Below are 24,892 nucleotides of genomic sequence, written 5' to 3'. Positions count from 1 at the left end.
AGTTTTGTAAGGGGTCTGTATGCCTATAAATCAGTAGCAGAATTTGTGAAGAAGCAGCTGCCTGTCTTCATATGAACAAGCAGATGTAAAAAATGATGAGTAGGACATGTGGAGCCGTGGACTGACTAACTGCAAAATGTTCTCTAAAGGTAGCCTGAAGTCCTTCAAAAGGACTGTATATTACCTTCAGCCAGACATTAATGTGCTGGTGGCTCTATAAGTATGTACATCTTATAAAAGTAAAAAAAAAAGTCCTGGATATACAAAGTAAATTTGTACCACTAAAGGTGGAGGGTTTTAAAACAAATCTCACAGACCTTCTATACTCAGGGCAAGATCATCTCCTCTTCCTCACTCCTTTTTTTTCCAGCTGTTATATCACCTTTCCTTCCCCTGTTAACTACAAGGGCAGATTTGACTTAAAAATATTTCCAAGGCTGCTGCAAGTATACATTCCATTTTAACCTTCAGTTCTCAGCACACCATTGCTTTGTTTGCTCATATCCCAAATTTCCACGATATAAAAAACTGATAAAAGGTTTCTTCTAATAAATACTTTCTTCTTCTACCTCATCATCAAGTGTTCCCTGAGTTAGTCTAGTCCAAGTCTCAAGATGCCAGTGCTGAGCTTTGCCCTAATGATGAGATTAGGAAATACTTTCCTATTAACTATTAGAAATAGCAACAAATTTACTTGTGGAGATCTGGAATTTCCTTCTCTTCAGTCATACTCAGCACTCCCATTTTAACAAACTACAAGATGTAGTTTATCATGGCAAACTTCTCACAAACTGAAAGGCTGTTTTTAGATCCTTTAAAGAGATTTCCAGAGCTCTACATATAAATTCTGCCCCTCTGTTTATAGCTGGAAGGACAAGTGTACCAGCGTGGGAAAAATGGTTCTGTAGCTTTTAGGAACAAGGTTTCAAAATTAGATTTGGAAATCTCCCTAGTGCCTCTGTAAAAGTTACATGTAATTAAAAAAATGGTGAGTCATTATGGTGTACATTTCTGTTTTTTTGGGAGAAATACACCACTCAGTTACACTTTATATTCTAAGCTTGAATAGAGAAAATATTAATGTCACCTACATGTTAGACAGGCACTCAGTCCTGCTCTTGAATTCCCATCAGAGCTGACATTGCCATCAGAGCAAGTGGGACTGGGCCTGAGTGGATTATTTTGTGTGAAGGGTTTTTTTTTGTGTGTGTGTTAGTGTAAATGAACTTCATCAAATACAAGAACAAAGTCACAAGTCTCTCGTTTATCAAGATAAAATTTTTGATTCAGGTCAGTGATAATAGTTAAATAATCTTGCACAACCTTGTTTCATTTTTGTAGTTGGATTTTTTGTTTTGTTTTTTTTTTACTGCAAGCAATTATATCATTTCAGATAGAAAAGACACTTCCAAGTTTGTAAGTATCACAACCACCTCATTTTCAGTTGAATGAGATGATCTGTTTAACTTATATTATTTTCCATTAACAGCTTGACAAAAAAATACAGCAACAAGGAAAAATGAAGACGTGAAAGCTGCCCAGTGAAAAGGTGTTTAAAAGAAAACTTTGGCCCCTATCCAAATAGCAGCAGAATTTATCCCCTTAATAATCTCTTATCTTCTTGCCCTATGCACCCCATTTTGCTCTACATGCTCAGAACTCCAGCTTGTTTAAATGTGTAGACACATTTAAAAAGCAAGACGTAAAAAGCTATAATTTAAAAAATGTAAACATCCATTGGAAATAAAAGTTATTTTTAAGCATCCATAACAAATGTTTAGGAATATTTATTTTCTGTAAGCTCTAGATGCCTCAGATTTAGCTGTTTTATTGGGGGGAAGGGGGGTGAGAAGTTGGTGGGGGTATTCTTCTCTGGTTTCTTCTTTAAAACCTGCTGCAGGAAATTGTAGTCCACCATCAGTCTGCAGAAACCAGATTTCTATTTTTCACATGCACACACCCACCAGCACTGTTTTATCTCCACTCTCTGTTCTTGCCACTGCAAAATTCCTGGTAATAGTTTCAGGTGCCAAGCACACCTGACTGAAAGAACAAAATGTCATGGGTTTTCTCCTCACAAACTTCTGCTGTCCTCACAGCCTTCCAATGCTTTTTTTAGCACTGGAATGTGCAGGGAGAAACTTCAGGATTCAAAGAGATGGCAACTTCAAAGCCAGCACAAACACTGTAGTAGTTCTGTACAGATATCATTTGGTCAATTTAGAAAGCTACAGGTTACTGAGAACTCACCTCTTTTCTTTTTGGTGCAATGCTGTAAAAAATGTAGTGCCATCCACATTTACCTGAGCCCCCGGTACCATGCACAGGAAAAGAAAGGCAGGAGAAGAGAGGAAGGAAAAAGAAGACAAGATGCGTGCTCTCAAAGACATTTCTTACACTTCTGAGCTTCCTTCAGCTTTTAGCTTTTACATATACTTGGCATGAAGTACTACAGAAGATTGTATGTGCTGGGTTCTAGTTTTAGGGTGGAGAGGTACCTAAGTGTAAGTAGTAGTTCTGCAGCAGGTTACTGCCACCATGTGCATTGATGGCATACAAGGATAATTTGAAAAATCATGTTTTCTTTCAATTAATCCCGAAGAATACTAAGCTGAATGAGAGACACTGACCTTCTCAGTTTCACAGGATCACAGAAGAGCAAAGCTGAGACTGCAAGGGATCCCTAGATAAATTCTAGTCCAAGCCCCAGCTCAAAAGTAGGGTCAAATAGCGTAAATTGTTCTGAGTTATGTTCAGCCAACCTTTGAATATCTTCAATAATGGTGACTCCACAGCCTGTCTGGGCAATTTGTTCCTGTGTTTGATTGAAAGAAGCTCTTCTCTAATGTTTAATGAAAACTTTGTGTATTGCAATTTGTACCTGTAGCCTCATGTCCTTTCACTGGGCACCACTAGAAGAAGATGGCTACTTTTTTTTTTAATTATAAATTTTATTCATAATTTTGTTTTGCAATTTCTGGAATGCTTGAAGCATTTGTTAAATGCAGACTACCTGCAGAGAAATCAGCAGTGTTGCTCATAGGACAAGAAGATACGGGGTGCTTGAGGCACTGCAGCACCCTGGTTTGGGAGAACTCTTACAACCCGTCTCTCAGATATGCTCAATCCATCTGTGTATATATATATTACACACCGCATATATGATCAGCAGATAATGGTCGTACTCAACATCATTAACCATGCAATCAATATTATGCTTTTACTCCTGTGCATTTTTTTTCTTGTGGTGAACTAGTAGTTCGCAGCTTCCAGAACCACAGTTGTCACTGCTGTAGTGGTCCAACTTTGTGTATAGTATCTGGTTGTGTGGTAGTTATATGAAGAGCTGTTTCTTGTTTCATACAGAACTAATTGTCCTGACCCTTAGCTCTGCCTAGCCCAAACTAGGTAGCTGTTCTTTTGAAAATAATTACTTGGCAATTACAGAAGTCTGGTGTATTTTAAGAAAGGTCACACAAAACAATCTTTAATACTTTCACAAAGTACGAGTGATTAACAAAATGATCGATGCTTGTTTTCTAAATATTGGGGTGATTTTCTGGTTTGTTTTTGTTTTTCTTTTAGTCATATTCCTGCCTTCTTCATTTTACACCAAAACAACGGGAAGACATTTGAAGTGTGAAACTTGTGAAATAAGTGAGGTTTTCACGGCCAGCATCTATAGCCTTCTCTCTCTCCTCGAGCAGGGTCAACACACCCTTTTCCTGATTTGTTTCACCCAGCCTTTCAAATTCACTGGTTTGGAAAATTCTGATATCCTATTTTTTCCTTCTCTTTCTCACACAAACTATTTGTCTAAAGTTTAAAAAAGAAAGAAAGATTAGGCCTCCCATTGTAAGCCAACACCAATCACTAAACTGATAATACTTACATATCTAGTTAAATATGTGACATGGATAACTTTTAAGATATTTTTTGCTCTTGTGTAAAGAAGACCAGATAGAAAGTCTTACTAGAGGAAAAGAAAGTCAGTAGTTGATAATAAAGGAGATTCTTGTTAACACTTGTTAAAGACTTATCTAGGACTAATGAATAAGTTCTGCCAATTCAAGATACCAGGTTTTCCTTGTTATCTTCATCTAGAATGGCCTATTAATCAATTAAAACAGGAGAAGACTTGAAGAGAAAAAAAAAAAAAACCTAACTCAGGAAGAAATTTAAACTGGGATTTACAATGCCATTAAAGTAATTCACTAAGTAAAATGCTAATTAGCTGTGCCATCTTTCCAGAATCCTTGTCTTAGCTCTTTGCAGCTCTGCAGGAAACGCGGTTTTAACTTTACCTTTCTAGTCCTTCATAATTTAGCCTCCTTCATAATTTAGCTTCCTCATCTCCAGCTGATCTAATATTACTGCTACCATGCCTGGTTTTATGGCCCACTAGATTCTGCTACAAATGTCATTATCCTCTCTCGTCATATTGCTAATTAAACATGAGGGAAATCCCTGATCCCAATTTGTGTATGGACCCCTACAAAACACATTTAAAGCTTCATTATGAACATAAGGTTCTGCTTGCTGACCGTGACTAGAAACAAGCAGTGAACTCTGTGTACACCTCTTTTCTCTGTTTTGTTTTCAGGTCTTTAAATAATTATTGTTTTCTTTGCTGTATCACATCCTACTACAGATTCTCCTCTTAGTCGCAAACCAAGCAGCTAACAAAGCTACACTAATTAATTTACTGAGATTTATAGTGCTCTCCTGCATTTGTCATCTGCTTGTGTTTTTGAGGCTGAGCACAGTGAGGAGGGATTTTCTCTCATCAGTCGTCTTGCAGAGTGATGGAGAGAGGGTTTGGAATGACACTATTCCAAACTAATTTCTAAGTTATGGTCAATAAACCCCAGTTTCATTAAACAGGTTTTTGTTGTAAGGACAAGGTCATATAATTAGTTTTTCTTACCATATGAAAGGACACATGAATCAGTGGGACTAATCCTCACTCCAGAAGCGTTTAGCCCTTTAATTATGAATGAAAAAAACCAAATAATTATATTATTTAATTTTAAACCTGATGATCATAAATGAAGTTTTTGTCCTCCATTCCTGATTTCATGGCTGAGGGTATGAAACTACCCTTCCATAAATCTTCAGTCTTCACGAAGGAGTCATATTACACTAACGTGTAGGACACGTGTGTGGACATACGAATAGCCCGTACCTTGCAAATTGTTGACAACACAAAAAGCAGAAATTTCTGGGCAAATAATACCTATTAGTTGAGCCAGCATGGTACGATTTCACACCTGCCAGCACAGGCAATGTATGTGAATGCGTGTCCTAACTGCTGACACTGCTCCCTGGGGCCACGGAGCAAATCTGCAGCTCCTATTCATGCTGATTGTCCTGCAAATAGCTGGGTTTCCTTATCTCTTCTCCCGCATATGCATTCCCTTGGGTTACAGACCTGATGCTGGAAAGTGCTCAACTCTCGGCATTTATTGAAATAATCAGATAGATCCCTGTAGCATTAAGGAAGATGTAATCCTAGAGTTAATATTACATTTTAAACGAAAAATAGATTGACATGAACGAGGCTAAATAAAAATAAATAAATAAGGTATAAAATACTGCAGTCTCAAGGAAAGCCCAAGGGCAGCTATTTATTTATTTTTAAATTTTGTTTCATTAAACCAACTTAGCTAGGTTTCCATAAGGAAATAGGTATTGTGACTCGACTGACAGTTTGCTCAACTATGAGGAAAATCTTATACTCTTTAGGCATGGGCAAAGCTGATCAATGCTTTTTCTACTGCACTTATACTAGAAGGATTTGTAACTCATCGGAAGAAAGATTGTAATTTTACTTTGTGAATTTATAGTCAAACTCTAGTCCATCTTGGAGGGTCTATATATGTTGCTACAATATAAATACTAGCTAAAATATTTCTTAAAAATAAACTGTATGACATAATCTTTGGAATTCAATACACTTTGTTATCTAAGTTGTTCTCTAACTGTTCCCTGCAGAGGCAATTCCTCCTACACATCCACGCTACATACACACACAGCGAGACATTTTCAAGTGGCTTTTTTCTTCTTCTACTCAAAGTTTAGTCTCTGACTTCAAGAGGCTGAACAAGTATCCCTCTTAACCCCGTGTCACTCCTATTGTCAGAAGTGAGCTCAGCAGCACTGAAATGAAAGGCTTTAAGTGTCTCAGATTGAAACCTGAGTATTGGGAAATAGGTTTGGGAAAGCAGATCTGCGAGGCTGAGCTGCAGTCCAGAGAGCACTGCCAGACAGACCAGCGGCGTGGAGCAGGGTGAGCGTTCAGAGAAGTGTGGCATCGATGGTTAGAGGGGAAGAAGAGAAGTTTTCTTCACAGGACCCACGTTCTCTCATAATTCTGAGGACTTGTTTGCAGTGAACCCCTTAGGTTCTCGTATTTGAGAGGAGATTACTAACGTTTTTGCTACTTATTGTATTTTAAATTTTTGCTGTAGAAGTCTAGTTCCCACTCTCCACTCAAGAGTTTGTGTCAGGATGCTAGTAAAGCTTCTTGAAATGCTCTCTTGTGGGAGAAAGCAATTGTAAATCCTCTGGACAGCATTCCGTAATAAATTACTTTGTAGGAAAATTGTGATTCTTTAGAAAAGCAAAGAGAAAAAAAATTATCTAGAAGAGGAAATTGTTTCCATGTGAATTCTGCGGAAGCGATCTGTCTAAACACATTATGTACTGGATCACAGCGGTATCGTTAGTTACAACAGCCCCGCATTTGTTAACCTCCAGACAAAACATTTTTAAATCCCTTAAGGACGTATTTCTAAAGGAAGCGAGAACACTCGAGCGCTACCAGACCAAGTCTGTCGCTCTTGCTAAGTGAGCCTTTCCTCAGCCACCCCTCCAGCGGTCGCTACCTTCGAGTGGCGGCCGGGCTTTTGGGATGGAAGAAAGCGTGTATGGGAGGCAGAGCGAGGACGGGGCGGAGCGGGGCGGGCGCGCTCCCTGCCCGCGCTGGCGGCGGAGCTCGGGCGGGGCGCGGTGGCGGCGCGGCGGCGGCAGGGGGCGCGCTGCGCTTGCGGCGGGGCGATCCCGACCCCGCTCCCCGCCCCGAACGGGCCGGGCTCGCTGCGGGACGGCCGGGGGCACCGGGGTGATCCCGACCCCGCTCCTCGCCCCGAACGGGCCCGGTACTGTTTGCAGGGGAGCTGTCCTTGGATCCCCTGGGCAGCACAGCCGCCCCCCGGCCCGGCAGCCTCGCCGTGCAGGAGCCGGTGCAGCCCGCGCTGCCTCTCCCCTGCGCTTCCCGCTGCTCCCGGCCTAGGCCAGCAGCGTTCGCAGGGCTGCGGGAGTTGGGCAGAGATGCGGCTCCGCACAGGTCGGGTGCTGGGAGGCTGTGAGCAGGGGAGGAGCGGCGAGCAGCAGCAGTGAGCCCGATTCCTGGGGAGGTGTTTGCTTCTTGGAACCAACCTCAGGTCTCATTTGGGCAGGGACACCATGAGCCAGCCAGCATCCACCAGGGCTCGCCGAGGGCTGGGCTGTTGTGAACAGCTGGGCTGTATGAAGGGTGCCTTACAGGTAATACAACTGAGCGTGTCCAACAGCTTAACCCTGCCAAAAGGAACGCGCCTTTCTCCTCCTAAGGCTCTTGCTCCAGCTCCTCACCACCTTTGTTTGGTCAGTTCAATTCACCACTCTAGCGTAGAGTTAACCCAATGGAAAGAGAAATCCAGGATGACCCCAGGAAGGGTCAGCACAGGTAAGAGGGGAAAACAAACGACGTCTTATTGGCAGATTGTTTCCTCCTGAGCTTACTTCGCTGTGGGTGTGTGTTGACTGGTTCATCTACAAACTCTGCTGCCTATGAAAATTTGATTTTGTCCAATAAAATACGTCACGTTGTAAATGTTGGCAGTAGTTGCATCAAGTCTAAGAGTGATACCCAACTCAAAATGACAGCAAAATCTTATAATAAAAAAGGAAATATTATAGCTATGTTTTCTTCTGGTAATGAAAGAAGGTTCAATTTATACAGACAGAGAAGAAAGTAATTAATGCAGTAAATGAAAATACAAGTCCGTCATGGAACATGGAGCTCTTACTTCAGAGGATAAAACACTTTATTTAGAGATAAAATTCCCAGACAATTTTATTTTAGTTCCAGAACAACAACTTTAACAAAGATTAGTTGTTGGCAACCACAAGAAGAGGAGTTAAGACCTGCACATCAGGGCAGAATTAACATACCTCAAACTCCCAAGGCTGGCAGTAGTCACTAGGAGACGTGTGCAGGTGTTCCTGCTGTCACCTGTCCTTTCCATGAGCAGAAGAAGGAAGTAACTGGGTTGTGTAGCAGAAATACATTCATGCTGAGAAGCCAGCTGATGGATAAGCACCTTTGAGTGAGGAGGGGTGAGTCTGCCTGGATGTGTGGAAGTGTGGACCAGTATGTCCTGCCTCAGAGCTATATATTGTAGGCCATGTCCTCAGTGGAGCAAAGGATTTTTGTCTGTTTTACCCTGCAATGCTGGAGATTAGTTGATGTGTACTTAAAACTATGTAAATGAGATATTTTGATGGTACCTTGCACAGAGTCAGCAATTGTGCTCTTCCTCCTGAGTGTGTTAGGAAGTTCCCTCAGCTATGCTTCCCAATAGTTCCCAGAAATCCTGAACAAGTATGGGAAATTAAATAAGAAAGGGAGGCTACAGTTAAGAGAACCCGGCTATGAACTGAACTGCACATTTGAACTGTGTAAAGTGTAGTGACTTTGTGAATCTGTGGAGTTCACATTCATTACAGTATTCATTAAAAGGGCTATTATTGCTAGGTGACATGAACACCCCTCCCTCTCTTTTCTATTGTGAATAATTTTACTAGGATGCTGTAAAACTAAGGATGCCAAATGGTCAGAGCTGGGTAATACTTTTGCTAATTCTAGAAGACAATCTAAAGCTGGTGTTTCTTGTTTGTCTGGCATCCACAATTACTCTTGAATTAGTATTATTTGTTTGGCTTATTGTAGAAATATAAAGCATGAAATCATGTTCTCAAAACCAGATGCCAACTCACTGGAGACAGAAAAGTTGTTTTCTGTTCTTCTTATGTGGTCAGGGTGAGTCTATAGTAATGAGCTACATGAAGGAGATGCTGCTTGCCTACAAAGGAGATACTTAAGTTTCCATGTGTAACTTACCATATGCAATTGCACTGTCCTATTGAACAAGCTTTGGGGTGAAGTCATATTTGTTTTCCTTGTAACTGCATGGACTGCTCCACTATTTTCTTTCTTAGTCACCTTCAGTACACCTGAGCAGGAAGTGACAGAAGGGTGTCATCACATTTAGTGTCTCCACCAATACTGTCAACACACCAAAACGTTTGAGCCAATTAAAGGTTTAGGCTGAGATACTGATGCATTTGCTCTCTGAACAACTCTTCTATTCTATTTCTTCTAGAAACACGTAATAACCTTAACTTGGATTGAATGTCCCTTATCTGGGTTGGACCTTGCAACTTCATGGACAAGCACCAACCTTGTGCAGGAGCAATAGTGAAGAAACCATTGTACTTACAGAGAGCTGAGCTGTAACAGAAAAATGTTTAAACTCCTGCTCCTGCTGTGGATAAAACTGTTTCCCTTTACACCATAGTCCTTCCACTCAACCTGCTCTGCGCCTGTCATCATTCAAGGGTTTACATTTTAGGCTATAAGAGAGCATCCAAAGGAGGGCAACAAAGATGGTGAAGGGCTTTGAGGGGAAGCCGTGTGAGGAGCAGCTGAGGTCACTTGGTCTGTTCAGCCTGGAGGAGACTGAGGGGAGACCTCACTGCACTTACAAGTTCCTTGTGAGGAGAAGAGGAGGGGCAGGCACTGATCTCTACTCTGTGGTGACAGTGACAGGACCTGAGGGAATGACCTGAAGTTGTGTTAGGGGAGGTTTAGGTTGGGTATTAGAAAAAGGTTCTTCTCCCAGACCGTGGTTGGGCTGGAATAGCACCAAGCCTGACAGAGTTCAAGAAGTGTTTGGATAATACTCTTAAGTGCATCGTGTGACTCTTGTGGATGGTCCTGTGCAGGGCTGGGAGTTGGACTCAATGGTCCTTGTGTGTCCCTTCCAACTCAGCTGATTCTGTAAGTCTGTGATTTAGACAGGGAAAAAATCCCCAACTCTCAAAAAAGCTTCCTAAAGCTTTCTAGCAGTCAAGCATCAGGGGTTTGGGTTTGTGGGTTGTTTCATTGTTAGTGTTTTTTAGCCCGTAGAGTAACTGTTCTACTAAGAGATCTGAAGTAGTTCCACTAGGATAAAATTAGAGGTGATAGTGTTGCCAGTGTTTGTAGGCAAAAATTCTTGCTGAAAAATATTTACATCTCATACTCAAGGCTGTTTTGTGTTCCTTTTAACTCCCATCTGTAATAGGCATTTTTAAGGGTAGGATGGAATGGAGGGTGCTAGAGACTTTTGTATTGAAACAGAATGAAACAAAATTGGAGCTGATCTACATGTGATGTTGTTGGAAGGACTAATGATAGGGATAGGGGTACTGAGTGAAGATGGACAGGAGGTCAGGTATGGACTTGCAAAAGAACAGTGGGAACAAGGGCAGCACTTTAATTTTGGGTTATGTGTGTAGAAACATCACTATGTAACGTGTAACTCTGTGAATCAGAGAGGGCTAGAGAGGTACACAAGGTTACCTTAGTTTTAAGGTTAGCAAGTCCTTTGCCTGGTTTTGTTACCGAGGTAGCAGTGTGATTTCCTGCTGCTCGAGAGGGGACAGTACCTGGGAAATGGGCCGCAGACTACGGGGAGTGGATTACCAAGGGCTGGATTTACCGGGACAGCTCATGCAGATTGTCAGAGCGCCAAGGAAATGTGTGTCAGCCGATGTCGCCTTTGCACTGTTCTAGGTCTGCCAACCCTGGGAGGAGCTCGCACAACTGGGCTTTGCCCTAATCCAAATATTACTTAGGGCTCTGTTTCTGGATTTATGGCGTTTGGACTACCTTTGCTTTCCAAAAGCTGTGTCCGCAAGTGCCTGGGGACCTGCAGCGCTGGAGCTCCCCTTGCGCTCCGGAGCCGCCCCGGGCAGCGATGGATGTGGTGTCTGTAGAGCCCTGGCAGCAGCACGGCGGGGATCCCTGCTGCCCTGCAAACACGCCCACCCCACACACCTCTCCGGCTGTCTTCGAGGTCCCTGCAGCACAGCGAGCCCCGGCCGCCCGTCCCCAGAGTCAGCCCCGAGGCACCCCCTTCCCTCCGGACTGCCCCTGACATCCCGGAGGGGCTCCGCTCGGCTGGCAGCAGCCGGGAGAGCCGCGGAGCTGTCCCGGTGCCCGCCTGCGGCGGCCGCGGGGCGGGGGCGGGCGGAGGAGCCGCCCCTCCGCGGGCGCGGAGCTATAAGGGCAGCGCGGCGCGGCGGGGCGCGCAGCCGGCGCCATGGGGAACCGTGTCACCCGCGATGACTTCGAGTGGGTCTACACGGAGCAGCCCCACACGCAGCGCAGGAAGGAGATCCTGGGTACGACGGGGAGCCCGGGAGCGGCCGCGGCGGCTCGGGCAGCCGGGCTGGGCTGCGCTCCTGGACGGGAAGGGACGGGCGGGGCGGGAGGTCCGCGCCGGGACCGCCGGTGTCGGTGCGGCTCGGGCTGGTGTCCAGGCTGCGGAGAGCGAGTGCCGCAGCCCGGTGGGCTGTTGGGTTTCCCCCGAGGAGTGTAGCACTCCCGACTCTCTGCCTTCTGGAGGCAGCGGCGGGGATGCCGCGGCCGAATGGAGCCCGGCTGTGCCGAGCCGGGTCACCCGGTGGCAGCGGTGACACGGGCTGTGCCCGGTGCCCGCCTGCCCGCACCGCGCCCGGGAGCGGCCGCTGCCGTCGGGGGGTCCGGGCGGGCGGCGGCTCCGCCGGGCGTGCCCCGGGCGCGGGCTGGGAGCCCTCCTGCGGGCACGTGTTCCCGGTGCCTCGGTAGTGCGTGAAAGCACACGGGCATGCGGGTCTGGTCTGCTGGAGAACAACAGCAAGTGCCCGCTGCTTGTCGGGGACAAGGTACACTCCTGTATTTACGTGGTGTACACGCAGCGCTTAACTGCGCACAGGAGTGTGGTGGGTTTATTTTTGTGGGTGGATTTGGGCTGTTCTCAAGATCGTTTTTGAGAATAACTGATAATTCAGAATTGTCACAGAGTATTGTTGCGTATCTCCTAAAATACATTTTCAACTTTTTATTAATAAAAAAGATTTTGATTTTTTTTTCTCTCTTTTCATTTGGCTGGGTTGGTCGTTTTGTTTTCTTCCCTCTAATGAGTAGGATAAAGTTTTTAAAGAACTTTTATAAAAAGGCAGTGGACCTTCTGACTGAGTTGCTGCACAAGGTATTTGCTAATTAGGTCCAGGTTTTTAACTCCTCCACAATCTTACAGAATAATCCAGGATTAATCTAAATTACAAAAACATTTCTGGTGTAGTTGCAGTGGTGGAATATCCACATCCAGGTTTGAATTACATCCAAGAAAATAATAATAATTTTACTATGCTACCATGATAGTCAAATTACATCAGTATAGCAAATGATGCTTCTTGGTTTCGAGCTCCTCATCCCTTCAGTCAAGGGGACTACATTTTGGTGAGCTAAGGATAGGAGAGTGTATGGTGGGTCTCTGCCCTTGCTGCTCTCTTGCCTTTTTGGTTGTGCTGTAGAATGGGGAGTGCAAACCATGATGAAGCTCTAAGGAAGTACTTGGACTCCCTTGTTGCAGCAAACTCTTTTTAGGACTCTTCAGCGGCACACTTGCAGAGGTTTTGCTCGCTCCCTCTTTGAGTTAAGAACAAACAATTGGAATCAAGATCCATCTCCTTAACAGCTTCTCCTGCCCCAGCCATGGGAGTAGAAGGAAGGGCAGAGAGAAATACAACATAGAGAGACATAAACGGTCTGTGTCTAATGAGGCAGAATGGATTATAAAACTAGTGTCACACCAAAGTGCTACAAAAAGTTATTGAAACTATCCTAATACCCCACATAATATTTGTATAATGATCTTCACTCTATTATTCAAAGCCTAAAGTCACCTAGTATTCAGAGTATATAGTTACCGAAGTGTTGTGCCTACTATGCTGGATTACGCAGTAACAATCTTAAATACATATGAACAAATATCTATAAAAATCCATGTATTTTACATTTTTGTGTACAACAATGCCTTGGGGACAGCATTCCATGCTGGTAAAGGAAGTATTTCCTTCCCAATAGGTTAATGATTTAGTTGCTAAGCACTGAAACTTGATTGTTCTCTGGGCTGCTGCTTTTTAAAATGTTGGTCTCTCTCAGGCGTGGCTATTTGGATTTAAATGGAAATTATCCGTTAGGAAAAAAAATGGGCAAACTGACAAACACATAAGGCAGTTTCTTTCTATGTAAGTGATGTTTCCTAGGCTGTTGCCCCAATATGTTCCTATAGAGCATCTACAGCTAAAAATGTTCAACACAAAGTTGTTTGTCCTGGCTTAAGAGTTAGCAGCCCAGGTGTCTGTAAGACTTTTGTAGTCAGTGACCGTGTCTGAATGAGAGCTCCCAGAGTCCAGTATCCCTACCATGGGCAGGGACATCATTTGCTAGTTAGGTTGCTCAGAGCCCCATCCAACCTGTCCTTGAACACTTCCAGGGATGGGCCATCCACAGCTTCTCTGGGCAACCAGTTCCAGTTGAGCTGCAGAGATATGAGCAGTGTTAATCAACTAGGCTGGCTGGAAACTGGCTTTGTGCAGGACACTGTTGCACTAGATGAGAGTTGTGATTCCTAAGGGCTATGATTATACCAGCAAATAGATGAACATTTTGCACAAGGGAGAGCAGATACTTTTTCTCTTATCTCTTTGTAGTATCTAATTAAAATGTAGCTAGTGCTTAGTACTGTCTGGGTGCAACTGCTTCTGATTTGGAGCGGAGATCTCTTGCCAAGCTGGCACTTCGACCCTGATCACGTTATTCGTGTTCCTGAACACGTTATTCACGCTTTTCGGTTTATGAAATGGAATTGTTTCATTGCTATTCTCTCGCTGTCTTGTTTATGAAAAGCCTGTTACTGCCTTGTATCAGGACTGGAATTTGTGTAATGCTGCAGTAAGCTCTGTTAGGGAAAGATCTGGTTAAAACCTTCCTGATGGAAAAGTTGTTTCATCTAGATCTGCTTAGCCTTTCTGTATAGTTACAAAAATGCTATTGGGGGAGATATAACATAGAGAGGACATCTAGTAGAAATAGGGTTTCTACTTTTTGTCAGTAAGGATTTCTTGGACTGAAAGACTTGGAAAAAGTATGCTCTTGCTCAATGGGAAGTGTTAATGGCTTTTCACTCTTGAGAGATGAAAAAATCATTGCTTAAATTCAGGTAACACCATAATCATACAATGTATGGTCATTTCACCTGCAAACAATTTCCCAAATGCAAGCAATGAGCAATATGTTGCAACATGGGAAAAGTGAGATCATATTTGTACCATGGGCTGGATGTATAAAATAAAAAACTTTATAAAACTTTATAAAATTGCTGTAAGTTGGTCAGAAATTCTCTTGCCTCACAGGATCCTTAGGGAAGCACTTGTTTGCTGCTGAGGAGGAGAGCCAAATCAGTGTTGCTCAGGATAGACCAGGAGCATCTGAATATGATCTAACATCCAAGAATGCTTAATAGCTATGTAATTAGTCCTTTGGCAAGTTATTTTGGAGTGGAGATGGTGCAAGTGTTTTATATGTACTTTATCCTGTAGGAAGGCTGAGATGTTAGCCCATGGGGAGGGGTAGAACAAAATTTAAAAGCCAAAATCCGTTTTATTTTAGCATTTAACTGATCTAGCTTCCAGCTCTGCTCTCTTATTTAGAGATTAATCTGCTGTTTCTTCTGGCTGTCTCTTCTGTTGCCTTTTTAAACCTTACATTTATGAAAATTCTGATAAGCTGTACCTACTGAAATATGCAATATATTATATCCTTAGCTAAAATCAAAGCTCTGAGGTATATGTGCTTCTGGTAAAGAAACTACATTTGCCCTTTCTGCTGCAGTGTGTTGGCATGGTGCTGCCCCTGATTGTGCACATCCTCTGATGAGTGCACCCAGAAGAGCTGTTGTCCCAGTGCTCATGCCAATTCCCTGTGGACATCACCTTTGAAATAAATCACACAGGCAGAAATTGACTGATTTAGGCATTTGTGGTCTTCTAAGGGAAATGCATTAAGTGCAACCAAAGGCTTTGGCTTAGTCCATATTGCAGATTTTTGTTTCAGAAGGAGCTGGAAGCCCTCTTTCTAGCCTTCCTACATCTCTTTACTCTGAACTAGCTAATAAACATAAGCAAACAGATTGCAGCTGCCGACACAGTGATGTGCTGATATCATCCACCTCTGTTGACACTGGTGGAGTGGCACCACTGTGGCACTTTCCCTCTGGTGGCCACTTCTGGGTGACCTGCTGCCCTTGGACCAGCTAGCACTAAGCTATTTAGAAGCTCGTGGGTGACAAATACAAGATTAAAACTCTTGTCCCTGCACAGTGGACATATAAAACTTCAGTGCAACCAGTTGGGCCAAAAATGTTTCTTATTATTTTGCGTACTGGAATGGCTTTTTCACAGGAGACTGTGAAAAACCAGAAGATGTTTTCATGCATATTGTCCTCTGTGTATCCTACCTGTGTCTTGTCTCATGCATTGCTTGAATTAATAATAGAATTAATCATAGAATAGTTTGAGTACCATGTACATCATCAACTTGATCAGGTTGTTCAGAGCCCCAACTAACCTGTCCTTGAACATTTCCAGGGATGGGGCATTTACAAGCTTCCTGGACAATGTGCAATAGTGTTTCACCACCATCTTTGTAAAAAATTTTCTTCCTTATGTCTACACTAAATGTCTCCTCTTTTAGCTTGGAACCATTACCCTTTGATCTATCACAACAAGCCCTACTAAACAGTGAGTCCCCATCATTCCTATAAACCCCCATTAGGTGTTGAAAGGCAGTAAGGTCTTCTTAAGCCTTTTCCTCTCCAGGCTGAACAGTTTCCATTCTTAACTCTCTCAGCCCTTCCTTATTGGAGAGGTGCTCCAACCCTCTGACAATTTTCATGGCCATCCTCTGGACTTGCTCCAGCTCATCTGTGTTGTTCGCTGAGGACTTGGGTGTGCTGTGCTTTTATAAACATATTTTTAAGCTGAGCTGCTACAAGGCAAAACACTATAATGTTAGTAAACTGTCTTCTTTTTTTTGTCCATTTATTTGGTACAAATACCAGCTCCCACACAGGACATGGAGTAGTAAAGCTTACATCCTGTGCTTGGTGTCTCTTATCTGTTTTGGCAGGGACTCATAATCAATAGAATGTAGTCCAGGACAGCAGTATCACAGATTTTTTTTCCCTCCTTCCCTTTAACAAACCTTCTAAGTGACTTATGCTGAGGAGTATGTCCACTTTGACTGTGTCAGCATGCTGTACTTGGGGTGAAAAGAAGGGAAAATCTCTTCTCTCTTGACTTGTAAGAGTGGGGAATGCTGTCTTTGATCATCATGCAACAGAGGGACTGTGGAGCTGTCTGGGCAGGGTTAGTAACTACATTCACCTACTAAAGTGCCTGTGCTGCTTTGGCAGTGTGCTGACCTTGGAGACAGAAAAGTCACCCTCGTGCACTGCTGTACATCTACACCAGTGTCCCCACCCTCTCACAGCAGTACAGTGGCTCAGTCTGGACAGCTGGAAGCAGCACACGTGGATAAACTATCTGCTGGCCTGAATTCCTCAATGAGCTGGAGGCTGGAGGATGTGCTGTGTAGATACCAGAGTAGCTGGGTCTCTCAAACCATAGGGCCCTGTTCTTAATTGGATTATAAAGGGTAAAACTTGGTCCCATGCAGTCACATAACTGTAGGTGTTGTGTCCTGTCCCCTGTTGTGTGTCCACACCTTCATCCACCCTCCCCTCTCCATTTAGAAGGGATTAATGATGGGGTTGGGTTTTTATTCCTCTTTCCATGCCCTTCTCTGTGCCTCTGATTCTCTATTGCCTTTTTTTTGGTGCAGGTGGGTAATTCCTGGTTTGCACCTACAGACACTTGTCACAGCAACCTTACAGGGATGTCCAGGCTTTTCAGCAGCAAGTGAGGCTCTTGCCTTACTAGGATTCTTTCACTAACTGCAAGGCATAAGCACAGTGGAAAAATGAGATAAAAATTTGTGTTATCATAACTTTGTGTCAGCACACTGTACATAAATTGTAGTCATCAGAATCACTTACTCTGGTATAAAATGTGTCTTGCTGAAGAGTGCTTGGCCTTAAGTTTGAAAAGGGTCAGCATTCAACATTCTGCATTTGAAGTGCTCCTGAACTAGCAGGTCTCTGGCAGGCTACTCCACCAGTGGAGCATTTAGCCTCCAGTGAGCTTACCAGCACCACCCCCCTGCCCAAGCCATGGTTTCACCATGAGGAGAAACCTGAAATTTTTCCATGCTGTGGAAGCAGGATGGCTTTATCAGTATTAATGATAAACAGCCACAGTACTGTGGCTTGATTAGTATGCAAAAATTTACTGTTGGAGTTAATCATGTGTTGAATTTAATATTAAACCCTGGCAAGTTACTTAATAGCTGTCACCTGTGATAAGTGCAACGTGCCTGCATTGCTGCTTGCACACACTGTTGCTGCCATTTGGCAGTGACTGCTCTGGAACCTTTTAAATGGAATCCAGTCCTTGTTGGTTGCCACAGAAAGAAATAGGTCAAAAACTTCCATTATTTTAAAATGCCAGTATGAAGCATCTCTAAGCAATTTTCCCGTCCCATTAAAATTTCTTTTTTGGGCTTTTTTTTTAGGGTGGGGGGGCCAACGTGGCCTCAATTTGACCAGGCTGAGGAACAGATTTAGTTGTTTTACATTTCATCTCTTCTGGTGACTGCAGTAACTTATCTCTACCAGCTCTATGATGTGACAACATTTGAGGTGGCTTGACTTACTAAAGCATTTTCTGGCTTTTGGACTGATGCCCCTAAGAAAGAGATTAAGCTACATAAAACTGCACGTCTGTAACACTCTTTCCGACCAGGTAATTATATTGTTATGCTTTGGAGTGAACTTTGAATAAGCAGCACTTGGTGTAAAACTTTAGTACCTATTCAGGTACTAGAGAACAACTTTTACATTTTAAGTTTATTGGTGTGAAAAATATAATTTCAAGAATGGTGAAAACAGCAATGAAAAACAAAATAGCGAACCAAAAACACCCCTGGACTTTCTGGAGATTTTTGTCAAAAAGATTTGTCTGACTTTAGAAAGACAGGAACTTTCACTACAGCTTTCCCAGCACTTAGAAAATCTCTCTTGCCTGAATACTCCTCATGGTGACCTTGGCTTCCTTGTCCTCACAAGATTTGAGAACATCTCCTTTGTCCTCATCTTCCACAGCACTTTTCTAATCTGTGTAATCTCTAATTTCTCTCAAAATGGGCTGAAGTTGGCCAAGAGGCTCAAGGATTGTTGGAATGGTTGCAGAGCATTACCACATTAACCTGCTTCTTTTAAGTAGCAGTTCATCTCTTTGAATTTCTGTAAACTTCTCAGGGTTCACTTCACTTCTACAAAAAACTTCTCTGCATCCAGCACTCAGTATCTGCCACTGCTTTCAAGGTCACATAAATTACATGTATTGTTTCCAGCCTTTGCTTATAGTAGACACAGCTGCATAGATGCAGATCATTGTAATCAGATTTTATTGTATTGGTATTATACTGTGACAGTCAGATGATGTTTACTTTTCTATTCATAAAGTGGGCCCATGAAACTCACAGGGACACTGTGTAACCTCAGGGTTCAGAATGAGTGACTTCTCATGCACTTATCTGTGTAAGCTGCAATTAGTGAGAAATGCAAAGTATGAGTTAAAGGAGGGAGGTCAGTATGTGGATAAAAGCCATAGGGCAGCAGAAGGAATCATGTGCAAGTTAATACTGGAAGTGAGAAGTGTGGATTTGCAAAAAGGAGATGTGAACCAGTGAACAGCACCTTGAGGATCAACTGTACTCTGTGTTTTATTTTCTTTTTGAAGGACAGATGAATGGCTGGTGGGACTGAAGATCTGTAAGCTGGCCCTGGCCTGACATGAGTCAGACTTGTAAGCCTAGCCCATGTCTCTCTGGCACTGTGCTGCAGTATTTGTGAGGCCTCATGAAGCTGTTGTGTGATAATCTATGTGGCTTTTATGCCTGCTTTTGGTATGTGACATGGCAACAGAGAAATATTTTCCATGCCTTACAAAATCCTGATAATATTACTGACTTTACTGTGATGTTACCATGTGTGAAGAGTTGTACCTGTTGTGAGCACTGGTAAACACTCAGATAATTAGGAGTTTTTTTTAAATGCTGTGTTTGTCATCTAACCACAGGGCAAAACCTGGTGAGCCTGCTGCTCAGCTCTCTCCTCTGCTTGTGTGTTTGAAACAACAGTGTGAAAAGGGCTACAAAGAAGACAGTTGAGTTGTATCCCTTTAGTGGAAAATAACGTTTGAGCAAAATACAAAAGGACATTAAAAACATGACAAAAGGTGTATCTTAGAGCTTAAGTCCTGTGGGATTTGGTGTATTACTGCTCATCACAGTGCAGCAATACTCATTGTGGGGGAGGCACATGATGCCACAGAGAGACCATTTAATATGTCTATATATATCAATATCAATCACAATTGGACATGATGCTGGGACTACTAAAACTTTCACCATAGTGGCAGCCCAAATTTGGAATTAGCATTTTATAAAACCAGGGCCTCAAACGTAGTGTGATAAAAACAGAGTCACAGTGGTGCTTGTGTTTACCTAATGATGATCTAACCAAGTTTTTCTCTGCATTTTTCCCTTCAGCAAAGTATCCAGAGATCAAGACTCTGATGGGACCAGATCCACATTTAAAGTGGATTGTATCTGGAATGGTTTTCATGCAGCTGCTGGCATGTTACCTGGTGAAAGACTTATCTTGGAAATGGATTTTCTTCTGGGCTTATGCTTTTGGGGGTTGCATCAACCATTCCCTGACCCTTGCCATCCATGATATTTCACACAATGTGGCCTTTGGGAACAAGCAGGCCAAGTGGAACCGATGGTTTGCAGTCTTTGCCAACTTGCCCATTGGCATCCCCTACTCTGCCTCCTTCAAGAAATACCACATTGACCATCACCGGTATCTGGGAGGGGACAGCTTGGATGTGGACATTCCCACAGACTTTGAGGGCTGGTTTTTCTGCACCCCACTCCGGAAACTGCTTTGGCTGTTCCTCCAACCTCTGTTCTACAGTCTGAGACCGCTGTATGTGAACCCCAAAGCAATTACACGGATGGAAATTCTTAATGCTCTCGTCCAGTTTTCTATAGACCTCATCATTTACTACCTGTGGGGGCTCAAACCTGTTATTTACTTAATAGCAGGTACAATTCTTTGCTTGGGTTTTCATCCCATTTCTGGGCACTTCATAGCAGAACACTACATGTTCCTAAAAGGATATGAGACATACTCTTATTACGGACCTCTGAACTGGCTCACCTTCAATGTAGGCTACCACATGGAGCATCATGACTTCCCCAGCATTCCTGGATGCAGATTGCCCATGGTAAGTAGAGTATGAGCATGAGTGAGTTGGATTTTTATGAGAGCTGCTAAACTAGTTCAAAGAAAACACTCCAAATCATAGCAATTGGTAAATTTAAGAAAAAATAGGGGGAAAAAAGAGAACAGCTTTTTGGATTGGTTTCTAATTAGTTTTAAGCCAGAGATTGAGATAAGTGGCTGTCAAACTGCTGTAATAATTATTAAATGCAATAGTTTATTTGATGCAAACTAGAACATCTGATCCTCAGAGGGCTTGAGGAATACCTTTTGCATGATAAAATCCTCCAACATGGCTTTAAATGTCTTGATTTACATCCCTCAGCCACTACGTTTCAACTCTTTGGAAGTTTAAAGACCCGTCTAAAGGGAGGCAGGTGGCAATTGCTACTTGAAATTTGTCTAATGATCAATCTGCTAACTATATTGCTTGATTAACATCAAAGAAAAGTTTTCTCTGTTTTTGAGATGACGTAATTTTTGGGGCATGTTCCAGCCTGACACAGATAGCGCTGGAAAATAAAGCCGCACTCTCTGTGACTCCTTTTAGCTCTCCTGCCCCACCCACAGAAACTGAGGAGGCCTGGTCTGTCCTTGGGAAAGTGCTGTGGCTTTCCTCCTTTGAAAGGCAAACCCCTTTTTGTTTATGTTTTATCAGTTGTGGGAATCAAATTTGCAAAGCCCAGGTGTCTAGGAATGGTTTTCAGTCTCCCTCCAGGTGTGTGGCTGCTCTGGTGTGTTTTAATCCAAGGGCTCCTCAGCAGGTGCTCACGGTGTTAGAGGTACGTGACTTCCAAGGATTGCTCCTACACACAAGTTTTCTGACGTAATAGAGGAAAACATCTTTCTGTGGGCTGATGCAAAGCTGGGAACTGCTACTGCAATATCCATAGGAGGTGGAATGGAGGTAGAGCTGAGGAGCCTGAGGCTCAGGAGCTGTGACCTCCCCACTACTGATATCATGTGCAACTTGTGTGATGGCAAACCTGGGCAAACCCTGCTGTGTGGGTTCCTGTTCTCCATCACAGGAACACTCCTTGAGAGGAGATTCAAACCAAGGGGAGATTTTCTTGTGTAGAAGAGTGTGGGAAGCCTCTATATAGGCTGCAATTGTGTTTCATTCATCCTTTTGCTGCTGGAGGTCTGTCCTGGAGTCGCTGCCTATTCCTGGTGAGGCTGGTACAGCAGCCCACACTCAGATATGAAGTTTTCTGTGAGGCACTCCCATCACTGATATACCTGGTAGCTCAGCGAGGAAGTGCATGTGCTTGGCTTTAGTTTCAAGTGTTCAAACTTGTTAGATGGGCTTAGATACTTAGATTACCAAAATGAAAATAGAAGAGAAGGAGGTTAGCTCGGTATCCTGCACAAGGGAGGTGAGTGACTAATTGAACCTGCTGGGACTGTTGCTCCAGCCCTGATTGAGACCTGAAAAGTTCTTCTCCACCCACACCACAAATAGTTCAGCCTAATTCCTTGAGGCAGTGCAGCAGCTGCAAATGTCTGCCCTCCTGTGTAAAGAGGATGGAGTTATTAGCTGAATTTCACGGGCTTGTGTTCACGTGTGTTTTGCTCTTTTGCAACTGAGACTTGCTTTGCTGGTGGAGGAGAGTGCAGGCTTGTCAATCACTGCTGCCTGACAGAACTATATGGAAGACTTGGAGTCTGATGAGTGATCAATTACAAATAAAAATTCTATTAATCAGAATTCTATTTTTAAAATTTCTATTTTCTTTGGCAACACAGTTCCCGTAGAAAATCCTTTGACCATTAAAATAAATTGGTTACCCTTCTCTGCAAAATGAGGAAAAAAAAAAATCTTTGCCCCTCTCATGGAAAGAGATAAGGATACAGATCCTCTCTGATTAACTGCAAATCTTAAACTTCATAGGAGGTAAGAAACCTCACCTTGCTCTACTTTGCTTAACCTCCTGGCAAATTCTTCACTAAGCAAAGATCTATATTTTCAGATTTAGTCTCTTAGACACTTGAATTTCTAATAGTTGCATTGTGTAATATGGATGACCTCTAAGTGAGACTATTTTTATTTTTAATTACTGGCAAGTAGAAAGTTTAGTAAATATCTCTTTTTTTAAAGATCTATCCTGCATGATTGAGATCAGGGGAGAAATAGGATTTGAGAATAACTGGATCTTAATCTTGGAAAGTAACTGGCTTTTCAGCTTGCTTATCAGGCAAGTAAATTCAGCTTTTTCCTTTGTTACAGGTGTGTCATTCAGAATGTTCTGAGTAATGTGTTTGCCACTGGAAAGACCTTTACCCTAGGACTGTGACAGATTTGAAAGAGGAAGAATTAGGCTGTGCTCATAAGCTTATGGATATTAAAGATGAGTGACATAACTGTGCAGTAAGAACTTGTCCCACTAGTATAATGAGAGATTACACAAGAGGCCATGAAATTTAACATTGCAATGAAGGACCTGCTCTAAGAAAAAACCCTGTATAGTTGACTAGATTAGTCTTTGAACAAAGTCTTATAACTACAAAATATTGCACTGTTTGCCAAATGAGTAAAGAGATCCATCTTCATTGTCTGAAGGACTGAATATACTTACTGAGAGAGGAGACTGGAGAAGAAGGAGGAACTCTGCTCCTGGAAGCTGCAATAAAAGCAGCAGTGTTACCAGAGGCAAACTAGTTACTCATTAAGCTTGTGGGAAAAGGAAAAGACATGGTATGAAACCAGATTTATTAGACAGACAAGACTGGAAAACATGGTAGATGTGCTGGTTTTGCATTGCAGATTTCATTAACCCTATGATGGCCATGGAGGGCTCAAGATCCTGTGGTGGAGATGTAGGACTATAGAGGGAACTTCTTGTAATAAGCCTTTGAACTTTTTAAATGTAATTTTGCAGCTTTGTGCCATAAGGATCTCTAGTTTCTGTATAGCCCCAGGACAAAGAGTGTGTAACAGCCATGCTGAAATACTGGGCTGCATTTAACTTTTGTGCCTATCAGATATGAAGGGTAGGAGTAGGGTCCTGTCACTGTGCTCTACAAGCACAGAACCACAACAAAAGTTTCAGTCCAAAAGATGTGACTTCTTGCCTTGCCACCCTGACCTACTTGAAGAAAAGCCTCAATATACCAGGTGCCAAATGCCTCGTAATTGTCCTGCAGACTTTGCAATCTCTTGTTGATAACATGATATCCTTGCACAGAATGGGAGAAGTTCAGCCTCCCTGCTCAAACAAGGTCATCCTAGAGCACATGGCACAGGATTGTGTCCAGATGGTTCTTGAATATTCCCACTGAGGGAGACTCTGCACCCTCTCAGGGCAACCTGTTCCTGTGCTCAGTGACTGTACAGTAATGAAGTTCTTCCTCGCGTTCAGGTGGAACTTCCTGTGCAACAGTTTCTGCCTATTGTATCTTGTCCTATTGCTCAGTAGAACTGAGAAGAGCCTGGATGCATCCCCTTGACACCCACCCTCCATATACTTACAGATATTGATGAGGTTCCCTCTCAGTTGGCTTTTCTTGAGGCTGAACAGGCCCAGCTCCATCAGCCCTTTCTCATAAGATGCTCCAGTCCCTTGATCAGCTTTGTCACCCTTCACTGGACTTGCTTCTTTCTGCAGGCCAAACAACCCCAGCTCCCTCAGCCTCTCCTCATATATGTTGCATTTAAAAGGGAGCCTGCATTAAACCCCACTTACTTTCTGCCCTCCCATTATCCAGTTTTTCTGGTAGATAAGGTGATAATTCTGTCTTATGTATGGAGATGCTGAAAGAAAGAATGAAAAACAAGGTGTTTTTGCTAGAAAACTTTTGCACAGATCTATTATAAAAGAGAAACATATTTTAAAATTCTTTCCTGCGATAGCAAGATGGGAACATGTACTTAACAGATCTCCTTCTTTTCTATAAGAAAACGCTTCAGAAGCCCCCCAGTCTGACTGCATCCATTAAATTTTCTCTTTCCTCTGTTCCTTATTGCAGTTTCACCTTCCCCTCTCTGTATTTTCTGTACATCCCACACAGCTGACCTGCCCAGAGACCTTTCAGTGGTGCAAGTGGTGCCTGCCATCCTGCACAAGGAGCTGCTCATGTTTGCAGAAGCTATTGGGCTGAACATAGGCAGGCTTTTCACTGGCCTCTTCTCTGGGCCATTTTTAGCTGTTTTGTCACGACTGCTTCTCGTTTGGAGCCAGAAGACACAGCGTGAGACATTGTTCCTAGGAGCCAAATTGTTTTTTGTGAATCTCCAGCCTTCTACTTCCATGTGCAAGGGGCAGTATAGGAAAACTTCCTGAAGCTCT

General features: G+C 43.1%; 1 protein-coding gene across 3 annotated transcripts in view; it reads left to right on the top strand.

Moving 5' to 3' along the window:
* DEGS2 (delta 4-desaturase, sphingolipid 2) overlaps window positions 1–24,892 on the top strand; it is a 31,227-nt gene that overhangs the window by 2,057 nt on the left and 4,278 nt on the right. The window contains exons 2-3 of one of the 3 annotated variants that reach the window (XM_088166248.1): window positions 19,868–20,610; window positions 22,834–23,009. In XM_088166248.1, coding sequence (XP_088022374.1) covers window positions 19,894–20,610; window positions 22,834–22,860 — 744 coding nt within the window. In that variant the 5' untranslated portion in view covers window positions 19,868–19,893 and the 3' untranslated portion in view covers window positions 22,861–23,009. Of the gene's footprint in view, window positions 1–19,867; window positions 20,611–22,704; window positions 22,803–22,833; window positions 23,010–24,892 lie in introns of those variants that run through there. The other 2 variants (XM_088166249.1, XM_088166247.1) reach the window with 2 other exon arrangements.

This window comes from Sturnus vulgaris, chromosome 6, assembly GCF_052056855.1.
Source record: "Sturnus vulgaris isolate bStuVul1 chromosome 6, bStuVul1.hap1, whole genome shotgun sequence".
Lineage (NCBI taxonomy): Eukaryota > Metazoa > Chordata > Aves > Passeriformes > Sturnidae > Sturnus > Sturnus vulgaris.
Note: the sequence above shows the minus strand (reverse complement) of the source record. Positions and strands in the feature narration are given on the sequence as shown.